Below are 11,495 nucleotides of genomic sequence, written 5' to 3' on the forward strand. Positions count from 1 at the left end.
GCGTTAAAAAAAATAGCGAGAGTCATGCTAGTAGCTCTGTAAGAATATAGTTAGGCACACCAGTGTTTTAAACTACAGTAAATGGCAAGCATACGCATGCTAACATGCTCACAATAACTATGGTGACATGCTGTTTATCATGTACACCATCTTGGTTTAGCATGCTAGCATGTCTATTTGCTATGAAAGTGAATCAGACGCATGGTAAAATTTGACAAATATAACATTTAGGGCTACAGAACTTAAATATGCTGCACCTGAAGGCTAGAAGCTCATGATAGCTTTCTGTGTTCATCCTAATAAATCTAATTAACCAGAAAGAATAATCTTTGAAACCATGCCAACTTGTTTCAGCTATTCAAAATCTGCACGGCATATGTCTAAATAATTTCAGCTGAAATTACCCTAAATTTCTCTTCTCAAAAGATAACAAAGTCAGCTGAGTGACATTTCAACAGGCTGTTTCTAACTTACAAGTTAGAAGACTGAACTCGCCTGAAGACAATGACAAGCTCCTCTGTCTGATGTCACTTCCCATTTCCAGGCCAACTGCTATCTGCTACTGGCTTCTGCCAATAATAGCTCATCAAAACAACACAACCTTCCTTGGCACCAAAATAAAGGCAACGGTCCACGTCGATGCCACTCAGTTGTCAATTAAGACCCCTCTTCACACTGACACTTGTGACTTAAAAGAAACAGTCGAGAATGTGATGAATTTGAGACGACAGATGAGAAGGCAGTACGCTGCGTTGCAGTACCATAATGCGCTTGAGATATGGATAACAACTGACACCACTGGCAGGTCTTATGAAGTTTGATTTCATTTGTCAGGTCTCTCCTACTTTGTCTTTTAGCTCGCGCGCTCCATCACTCTTCAATCATCGTGGTAATAGCTCATTCTGATAGCCTAAAGACACTCACACTTCCATTATAAATGCAAAGCCACAAATATAGTAGGTGCTGTTGTGGGCTACACATCGAGATGGCATCATAATGCTATATTTACCTTTATGTGTATAACTGCATATGGTGTATGAATAAAAAGAAGCCAAATTAACCCAATGCTGGATTTACTGGATCTCTGAAATTTCACAACATGGAAATGTATGCAGACTATCACATAAACCACAAGAAGACAGAGAAATTAACCATCAACCTCGGTATTTGATCACTAAGTAGACAAATGGAGCAGTAACTGTCCAAGCCTGTCTCGGTGAATACCTTGCATGCTCGTCTCCAGCCAACCACATGACGCTAATTCCTGACTGAAGCGCACCTCCTCCGTATCCCTAATCCTGCCTGTGAAATGTGACAAGATCATTTTTTAGGCCTACTTTAGTCTGAATAATCTGCCCATCACAGACGTTCATCCCGACCTGCACAGGGCTTCCAGTGTCATAACATGCTACCTGTACATTTTCACCCCGGCTTAGGCTCCATAAATTAAATCTGGAGAAGTAAATGTGAGGGATCAGCATCTAGTGCTGCATGTGTGCCGATGTGGAGAATGTTGATTTTACACTGGCGGCAAATGCACAAACAAATTCACAAACAAATGCAGCGTGTTGTGTCTTTTCATTTGAGATTCAATACTTAAAATAAAGGTTTGCAATGATTAATCAAGGGAATTCATTAACAACCATTTTGATAACTGATAATTTATCAAGAAGAAAATCCTAAACATTCTCAATTTCCAGCTTCTCAAATGTGAGTATTTGCTGCTTTTTTTGTTTTACATCCTTGAAAAGTGAATATTTGGGCATTTGGAACTGTTGGTCAGACAAAACAGGTAATTTTAATTAATGAAAGTTGGCTCGAGGAACTAATTATATGGATTTTTCACCAAGGATTGATCAATAAATCTATAATGAAAATAATCATCATATGAAGCCTCACTGGTATTGAAAATTTGCTAAATCAAGTCATAAAAAGTCAACATGATTGCACTGCCTTTCTTTCTAAACCCACTACACAAGTAGATGCAGTATGGTAGGTCTTACAGGAGCTTCTTGAAGTTTCTACAAAGTTCTCAACCAGTAATATGGCAGCTGTCAGGTTGAAGTGAGCCATTGGTTCCAGTGCTAACAGGGAGTGTAGGTGAAGTTAACTCTTCTCTACAGCATGACTACAACCCGCCAGGATCCTCACCTACCTGATGGCAAGTGGACGACAGCATATAATCTCCATAGGCTTTACTTCAAACTCCTGACCAGCTTTAACTAATTGGAGAGACAACGTGAAAAAGACCCTTCACCGTCGCGATCTTGGCTGCACCTCAACTCTCTCCATCATGCTGCGCTACCGTCGTCTGACTTCCGGCGAGATGGTGCAAGTTCTTCATGTCAGCATCAAGTTGAGCTCTTGCAAATAAAGTCAACGCTATAGTACTTGACATAGATGGGGTGGGGGGCTTCTAAGTATCTGAAATGTCCTGTCTTACACATAATATCCGTAATACTTTCTGACACTTTCTCCTATAACCTCTTATTCTACGCCAGCTTCTGTGGGGCCCTTTTTCCCCTTACTGGGTGCAGAAGAAAAGCAGTCTATTTTCTTGTCATATTCGGTTGAAAGGCGACTCTCAACTTGGAGTCTAATTTCCTGCACTTTAAAGACAGTCCACATGCAAGGTGCATTACCATACTATCAAGGTGATGGGAGCAATTTCAAACTGTCAGTCAGTCATGGAAATATCAGAGCGACTTAATGTCTACTGCAACCTGTCAAAGGCTCCTGTGAAGTGGTGGAGAGTGTAATCTGAGTCTTATTCACTCAACCCCATTTACTTGTCAGTGTAGCTCTCTGTTTTACTTTGAATGGTATTACATAATGAGATGGGATATGGTATGGCCATAATATCTACTTATATACATAGATGTTTCAATGAAGAGGTCCAACTGTGGCAGGTTTAAAAATATATGTATGGGGGGAAAAAATAAAATGTACAGCTGATGCACTTCTACAGAGTGCAGTTATATTAAGATTACCATTGTTTCGGACTAAGTATGAAACTGCACCTCACATGATCACACAATTCTTGCTTCACAGACAGCAGATAGTTAAGGCTGTTAATTTCCCGATAGACACACCACTGTGGGTGACACACTGGGGCTGTACTTAACCATTATTAATGTGACAGGCCTCAGTGCAAAGCAAATCAATTAAACAGGAGCAATCACCATAGTCTGGATAACAGCCTTTTAAGACTGTTTCCATGTGACAAGGAGGTCCTCGATCCAGGCCTCTGCACCAGGACTTGACAGGTCAAAAAAGAAGCATGACACAATAGCACCTTCTAACCATCATCTTGCCTTTTTACCTGTCAGATCCAGTCGGCCTGTCTGGCTGCTGACGTGGCACGCCCTGTGCTGCCACAATGTCATGTCGGGGGAATTTTTTATGCCATTTGCTCGACATTATAATGCAGCATTTATCTAAGCTATATGTCAAGAAGTTTTGCACCTGAGTTTTGGTCCTGTTTCTAATAGTTTCAGTTACAGGTCCTTTGAGATGTTTTGGATGTACATGTGCCTGTCTAAAAAGATCAGAATAACAAAACTGAAGCAGTGACTTGTCTCCATGCTGTCCACTGCTGCCTGGAACCTCCAAAGTGTCTGGAAATAAATTTAAAAAAAAGGGCGGGTTTCACAAAAATATCACTTTTACACGTCATCATTAGGTCAGTTATTATTTCATAGAAGAAATACTGACAAGAGTTCAAAATCTGCTTAAAAATGGACTGAACTACAGGATCATATGCATGCATTTGTTTAATCAACCCTGTAGTAGCCATCCTACTTTCATAGATAAATTATACATTATACAACATGGTCTTAACAGCAGCTCCTGTCACTGGGACCCTGATTGCCATTATGTTAATTTAATGATATATTGTGAAGTTGTCTTCAACACACACTGAAGTTGTACCTTAAAACCACACTGCTGTGCATAGAGTAAAAACGAAAAGGGGCAGGCGGGCATTTAAATTTGATACAAACCTAAAAAAACGCAAAAGAAAACACTTTAATAGCAAAACCATAACTTTGTCCATTTGAGAACTAAATAGGCTTCTAAAAATGATTTATAGTTTTTGCCAACCTGTATGGTGTACTATTTGTGCAATGTTTTTGTTTATTTATCGTTTTGTATTTTCTTTGGCCAAGAACAAGGGTAAAGATAAGGACAGTCAATGGACCACAGTATAACAAAAGCAGCCGATACAAAGAAAAAAATAAAATAGAACGTTTAGATGTTTAAGGATCATTACTGGAAATGTGTCTAATGTGCACATTTTCACATTTTTATTAATAGAAAATTTCTAGGGGCTGAAAAGGTTACATTTTGGATATTGGTAACAAAATGGCCATAGAGTGTGCTTAATAAAGAAACTTTACCATGTTGTAAAAAGAATTCAGTGAACCTCAACTCAGTTTACTCCACTTTTTAATTTGCAAAAGTTTGAGTTACAAAACGTGAGTTCAGAGAAAGACAAAAACATAAATGAAACCTTTACTTAAAATATGATTTAAAAAAAAACACACTGGCTAACTTGGAAATGAAGTCTTATGTCCAAAATTTTAAACCACCCCTTTAATCTTTAAATGTAGTGCCTAGGATAGAGGCTTAGTTTCTGTATAGTCACCCAACCCTGCTTGTAAACGGTTGTGTTTGCACGGACTCTGGGTGATGCATAAACGTGTCCTTGTGTGAAATACTAGCAGGAGATTTCAAGCTTTAAGTTTAAAAGTAATGAATTACGGCGATGAAAAAATGTGCAGCCATTTAAGGATAAAGCAGAGAATTTGGTGTCTGCCGCTGCGAGCCATCCATCACGTCCACAATAAAGGAGTTTTTGCCTGACGGTCCAAATTTATGGTCGCCCTTCTCTGCCCTAATAACTCAAAGCGCTGTGTCAGAGCCTGACAGCCGTTGCCGAAAACAGCACCCCTGTTATCAATCAAAAAACACTTGCATATGTTTAACTTTCCCCTGATCAGCAAGACATTTATAGGCTATTGAGTAATAAGATAAGTGGGTCTATTTCAATGGGAAGATATGTGGAAGCTTTAAATGATTAATGGCAGACACAAGGGGGGTTTTAAGCACTCTTGGTATGATAAAAAACATTTTTGGGCTTGAATGCGGAGGAGTATTTTTAATTTCCAAGACAAAAAGACCTGAAAAATTACAGCCTATTAAATAGATGTCTGCAGCAGAATTAGGGCTCTGTAAAAATGCCTCAGAGCTTATCTCCAATTAAGCAAATAGCAGTTTTGAGTTTTACCAGACGGGCAGACTAACGGGCCTAAATAATGATAGAGTAAGGGAAAGATACGTCACTTCTTCACTCCACTTCTCATGGATTCACTTAACAGTAGTTGATCTGAATGCGACTGAGAAACGGCACACAAAAAAACTGCAGACAGCTGACAGATAACTGGCATGCAGCAGGACAGGGAACTGACAGATGACAGGCTGTGTGATTGAGAGGAGAAGGTTGCAGAAAATGTGAAACATGCTGATGGATATTGGTGCATGTAGGAGTGAATATCTGACTAGAAAGGCCCCTGGCTTGTGAATTCTTTGTCTTTTAGAGTCAAAAGGTAATTCATGAATAAGTCACCATGGTGCAAAGACTCAAAGAGACAATTGGACCGGATTGAACTGCTTTTTCCTAATTACTGTGGACTTTTCCAAAGACAATTCGCTCAAAATGACTTACTTGAAATTAAAAAAAGAGTGTAAATGTAGTAATGGTTGACCAGAGGTGTCAATTTGTCTAACATCGTGCAATAAAAAGCCTTTTCAGACTCTTCTGTCGGGAACAAATTGTGCAAATTAATATGCGTTTCGTCCTCACTTGACATAAAGAGGTATTGGTCATTTTATCCCCTCATTAGCGGGGTCTACCTTCCCAAAAACCACACAGGGTTGAGAGGTGGAGCATGCGTAGCGCCAATTATGCAAAGAGCATACTCAAAATATAAGCGCTTGCTGTGGATGAAGTATGAAATACACGGCCGTGTGAGGAGGAAACGTCACATTCACTCGAGCATCCGATCACCTCGGGATCCCTTTTTGATTGGGAGGCGGCAACGGCTGTGATCTGCGGACTAATTCAGATGCTGCTTGAGAGGAGGCGGAGTGATCTCTCCCGCCCGCTACCCACGTATACGGAGTCCGCTCTCGGACCCGCAGCCACACTGTCAGAGCGACGCCGGGGATGAAGCAACGCGGCTGTGATACAGCACGGATTCTTTTCTCGCACTCATCGTCTCTTTTAAGGATTTAATATTGTTCATTTTATTTCTGGCAAAGGCTTTAGCCGTGTGACGTTTTGAGTGTTGGCTTTATTTACCCTACACATGTATGTCTCAACCTTTTTAACGAGAATTGGGTCATGAGCACATCGCCCACGGTCTCTGTCCTGAGAAACAGCAAGAATCCAGCGTGGGAGAGCGGCTCCTCGGGGGAGAAGGGCTCAGTGAAGATCAGCCAGCTATTTGTCCACAACTTCGTCTCTCCTGCAGACCCTTCTCGTCAAGCCAGTCGTCTTCCCATAAAGGTTTTGAAAATGCTTACCGCTCGGGCAGGACACATTTTACACCCGGAGTACCTTCAGCCTTTACCTTCCACTCCCATCAGTCCCATCGAGGTAAGCACCAACGCCGTTGTGAAAATGTTCGCGGACACGGGCATCAATTCGCTAACTACACCGTGTATTACTTCCAGAACGCTTACTATTATGGGATGTTTTTTCGGGACAACTTGGGTCAATCACTGATGACAAGATTGCATTTGTGTTCGATTAAAATAAACACTAGCTCTCTCCTAATGTGATTTTTAGACCTGATATTCTTGTTGATTTCTGACATTTTCGCTTGTTATTCAGTCAAATTTTGGACTCGCTTTGGAATTTAATTACCTTCTTGTAGCAAATTGATGCTCGTGTTTGTGATGTCATTTTCGTCGTGTGGCAGTTGTTCAGTCTTATCTTCTATCTAATGTAAATCAGCTCTGTGTGTACGCTTCCTCTTTACATGCCCATTACGCGGAGTTGTTTGAGTTTCATCCCGAGATAAGTCCATGCGCAATGCGTAAACTACGCGGAACGGTCATGTGCACATTTACCACAAAACATAGTAAGTACACGTGCTTTTATTAATTTCACTAACTGTATTTTGTCTTATTTCACAGCTGGATGCCAAGAAAAGTCCACTGGCTCTTTTGGCCCAAACGTGCTCTCAGATCGGCAAACCGGACCCGCCGTCCTCCTCCAAACTGTCCTCTGTGACCTCAAATGGATCTAGTGACAAGGAGACCAAATCCGGTCCGCTGAAAATGAGCGACATCGGAGCCGACGACAAATCTAGCTTCAAACCTTACTCCAAATCGTCAGAGAAGAAGGACTCGAGTAGCAGCCTCAGTGGAGATAAAACCAGTTTCCGAGTGCCTAGCGCCACCTGCCAGCCGTTCACCCCCAGGACAGGCAGCCCCAGCTCCTGCACCTCAGTCTCCCCTCTGCCGGCTGAAGGCAAATCGGGGGACAAGGAGGAAAAGAAGGAGTCTGATAGCAATAAAAGCAGTACGACGGAGAGTAATGGTAGCCATAGGATAAGTGGAATTACCTCTGATGGCAGCCCACACCATGAGAACACATCTGGATCAAAGACTGTTACATCAGACTCACCATCTGTAACCTCATCGTCTTCCTCCGTCCTCGGCTCTGGACTGGTCGCCCCTGTTTCCCCATATAAGCCCGGTCATACAGTTTTCCCCATGCCACCTGCTGGTATTTCCTATCCTGGAAGTTTAGCGGGAGCCTATGCACATTACCCGCAACCGTTCCTTCCTCCTGGAATGACCCTTGACCCAACCAAATCCAGCAGCCAGCTGTTAAGTGCACAGTTTGCTGCTGCCAGCTCACTAGGCTGCAGTAAAGCAGGAACGAGTCCCTTAGCTGGAGCATCCCCGCCGACTCTAATGTCTGCTAGTCTGTGTCGAGACCCCTACTGCCTGAGCTACCACTGCACAAGCCATTTGTCCGGTGCATCCAGCGCTAACTGTGCACATGACTCTGCTGCGGCTGCGGCGCTCAAATCTGGATACCCACTCATGTACCAGACGCACCCATTACACAGCGTGCACTCCTCGGCCCCGTCCTTCAGCGGACATCCGTTATATCCTTACGGTTTTATGCTCCCCAATGACCCCCTGCCGCACGTGTGTAACTGGGTGTCTGCTAACGGACCTTGTGATAAGCGCTTTTCTTCCTCCGAGGAGCTTCTCGGCCACTTGCGGACTCACACGGCCTTTGCCGGTACGGAGAAGTTGATATCTGGGTACCCGGGGTCATCTTCTCTCGCCAACGCCGCTGCTGCTATGGCTTGTCACATGCATATGCCACCAAATGGCAGCCCCGGCGCGCTGGCCCTCAGGGCCCCCCATCACCCCCTCGGACTGAGCAGCCGCTATCACCCCTATTCAAAGAGCCCCCTGCCCACACCCGGGGCCCCAGTGCCGGTGTCCGCGGCCACAGGGGCATATTACTCCCCGTACGCCTTGTATGGACAAAGACTGACAACAGCCTCGGCCTTAGGATACCAGTAGAGCCAAAAAATATACATTTATAAAAGCAGATTTAGGCCCAATAAGTTTTATATTGTACTTCATGCAAGAACTGGATCCATGTGGGGATCAGTGTATTTATTTGCGATAGCTTCAAGCGTGACTAAAATAAAAAAAATAATATAACTTTGAAGACTCAATGTGCATTATTTTACACAGGGGAGAGTATTGGTTGTGTTTACCTGCTGTGCATCGAAGTGATTTTGTGCTGATTAAAATTGGAGCTTTTGAAGTAATATGGATTTTAAACTTCATGCTGAATCAACTATAAGTCTTGCAAAAGTAGTTTTAATTGTGCATCCCTCAGACGAGTTAGAGGGCCGCCAGTGCCGAGTGATTTGACAGAATGATGGACGTGTAAAATCAATCGGAGCAGCTTCTTCAGAATTGTCATTGATTTATCTTGTGGGGAGCGAAACGTTTCATGAAGCCCGTTTTTACCTGAATGGCATTTTTAAAGCTCCAGGCAGCTCTGACACGGTTTACAATTTTTTTTTTAATCACACGTTATTACCCCAACCCAGAAGGTCAAATGAGTTCAAAAAGCTTCAAGTTTTAGTACGAGGAATTAGTCAGTCAAATATATAGAAAAAAAAAATATTATTTATTTATTTTTTGAGGGGAAAGGGAATCAGTTTGGCTGAATAATTAAATTGTAACCAACTCATTTTATTTTATTAATAGCCATGGTTTTGTCTTTTATGTTGTGGTGTAACAAAAAGGTGCCTACAGATGGAGAACAAATTACATACTTGCAAAACCTTTGCATGTTTTTATATTTTAAAATTTAATATGAGCTAATAGAGAGGCTTTTGTAAGCAGGAATGTTTTTGTTTTGTTAACCTTATGGTGACACGAAACTGAAACCTATAGGCCTTGGTGACGTATAGCTACCTGTGTGTGTGTGTTTTTTGGTGTGTGTGTGTGTGTGTGTGTGTGTGTGTGTGTGTGTGTGTGTGTGTTCTCATGGGCTCATCAAAACATGTTGAATCTTCTCAATCACGAGGTCGCGGATTATGGTTTCATTAATGAAGACAAACGAGTTACCGATATCAGTGAGGAGCTCGCTAAACAAAGATTTACGATGACACCAGATGTGGGACGTTTCCTCAGCCTTTGTGATCGCTGTAATGAAGTAATGAAGCAGAGAGCATGAAATAAAACGAGGCCTAACTATTTAATCAGCCCCTTAAAACAAATCAACTAAATCAAGCCAACAGTGTTATTATCCATCCTCAGTAAATCAGGCTGTTCTCCAGCAATTCCATCATTAGCGGTCAGATGTCGTTTTCATCAAATCCACCCATACTTCATGTAGATGAGTCCTCATAGATCCGTGATAGATGGTAATAAAGCCCCTAACCCACAATTCAGCACTGCAACCAGTCAGCCATGAAGCCAGTGTATATTATACATGAGGCATCTTTTTTCTATTTCACAGCACATCAACGTGATGTGACCAAATGGGTTTAAGATTTTTTAACATATTTCTCAACATTTAATTGATGTGACAATGTGGAATAAAATCACATATGCTATAATATGCTATACGTTTAAACCGATGAACCAGTCAATACAATTTTCAGTATAATTAATTTTAGTATCAGTTGCTGAATTATTTTTAACTTAGGAAGACATAGTCTGTGCACTACAGCAGAGCATCTGCACTTGTTACATGTGGACTAAATGTCTTGGAAGTGAACATTTAATTAAAAAATCTTGGATTTTATAGTATTTACTTGAGTAATAATTATGTTTTTTATAAACAGTACATTTTTAAGAGAAACATTTTATAATATTAATAGTTTATTTTTTTTTAGGTGGTCTTCCTAAAATAAAGAACTCTTTTCCAAGTGAGAACTGAGAACAAATTACAAACACACAAGTGACATGAGACAGTCTCATAAAATGGCCATTACACATAAAAGAGAAATTCAAATTATCACAAATTATTAAAAATATTATTAAGGAAAACTAAGTCCCTCAGATGAATAAATGTCTCTGTGACACTTTTACATCTAGAAACTGATAAGCAGTATAAAAACATGTAATAAATGTTTAAAACTCTATGAATGTATAAGTCAACAGTACGTAGAGGCTGATGTACAAACAGACAATAAACAACATTAAAATATGTCCTCATGGGAGAAGTTACAAATACTGTACATTGATATACACTTGAAAATGTGTCCATATCTGCTTACAATGACAGTGTGTAAACTATGTTTTGCATGTTAATAAACTGGTTATAAAAGCTAAATAGGGGAGGGGGGTTAAAGTAAAGGAGCTGCTGCCCTCGCGACCCGACACCAGATAAGTGGATAAAGATGGATGGATGGATGGGTTAAAGTAAAGTGTTCTGCATACAGTAGATGCAAAACAAATGTTAATGTTATAATCTGCTGTCATTAGCTTTGTATTCAACAATAAAGATGAAAAAGAATATTCTTAAACAAGGAAACTTTGGATAGCAACCCCTTATAAATGAAAGAAAACTGTAGATAAGCTGCTGTGGTAAATTGCATCCAATGATAACTCACAGTAATACTCTACAGTGGATTGAATAATGTTTTAAAAAGGAAAAAGTTGCTCAACAAGAGTTTTTGATGGATAACCCGCTGTCTAACAGTGTTTACAATAGACTGTATATAAAACTTTTTCCAGTATTAACAACAGTTTGAATTGTTTTTATCATACATTTTGCTTTTAAGAGTTTGAGATTAAGAGAAGTTAATTGAATTAAGAAGGTCATCGGGGGCAGATGCTGCATCCTATGGCTAGAGGTAATGGGTAAGTCTGTTTATTACATTAACAGGCTCAGTGGGCTTGACATATCTAGCCTACCATGTTAAAGTCTATCAATC

General features: G+C 40.9%; 1 protein-coding gene and 1 long non-coding RNA gene across 2 annotated transcripts in view; one reads left to right on the forward strand and one right to left on the reverse strand.

The window, feature by feature from the left end:
* Positions 1 to 11,495, reverse strand: part of LOC116671397 (uncharacterized) — a 125,832-nt gene that overhangs the window by 83,883 nt on the left and 30,454 nt on the right. Inside the window, exon 4 of the long non-coding RNA XR_004327258.1 lies at positions 3,575 to 3,617. This is a non-coding gene — a long non-coding RNA (uncharacterized LOC116671397). The remainder of the gene's footprint in view (positions 1 to 3,574; positions 3,618 to 11,495) is intronic.
* On the forward strand, positions 6,024 to 8,764 carry LOC116671386 (zinc finger protein 503). The gene is made up of 2 exons (XM_032502620.1): positions 6,024 to 6,658; positions 7,201 to 8,764. Exons 1-2 carry the CDS (start codon positions 6,404 to 6,406, stop codon positions 8,611 to 8,613), a joined length of 1,668 nt encoding a protein of 555 aa, XP_032358511.1. The 5' UTR covers positions 6,024 to 6,403; the 3' UTR covers positions 8,614 to 8,764.

The sequence above is a fragment of the Etheostoma spectabile genome, chromosome 21 (genome assembly GCF_008692095.1).
Source record: "Etheostoma spectabile isolate EspeVRDwgs_2016 chromosome 21, UIUC_Espe_1.0, whole genome shotgun sequence".
Taxonomy (NCBI): Eukaryota; Metazoa; Chordata; class Actinopteri; order Perciformes; family Percidae; genus Etheostoma; species Etheostoma spectabile.

Bases quoted from the DNA above. Each gene is read 5' to 3' on its own strand.
- LOC116671386 (XM_032502620.1), top strand. From the start codon at position 6,404: ATGAGCACATCGCCCACGGTCTCTGTCCTGAGAAACAGCAAGAATCCA. The intron at 6,659-7,200 runs GTAAGCACCAAC...CTTATTTCACAG, and splicing joins CTCCCATCAGTCCCATCGAG to CTGGATGCCAAGAAAAGTCC.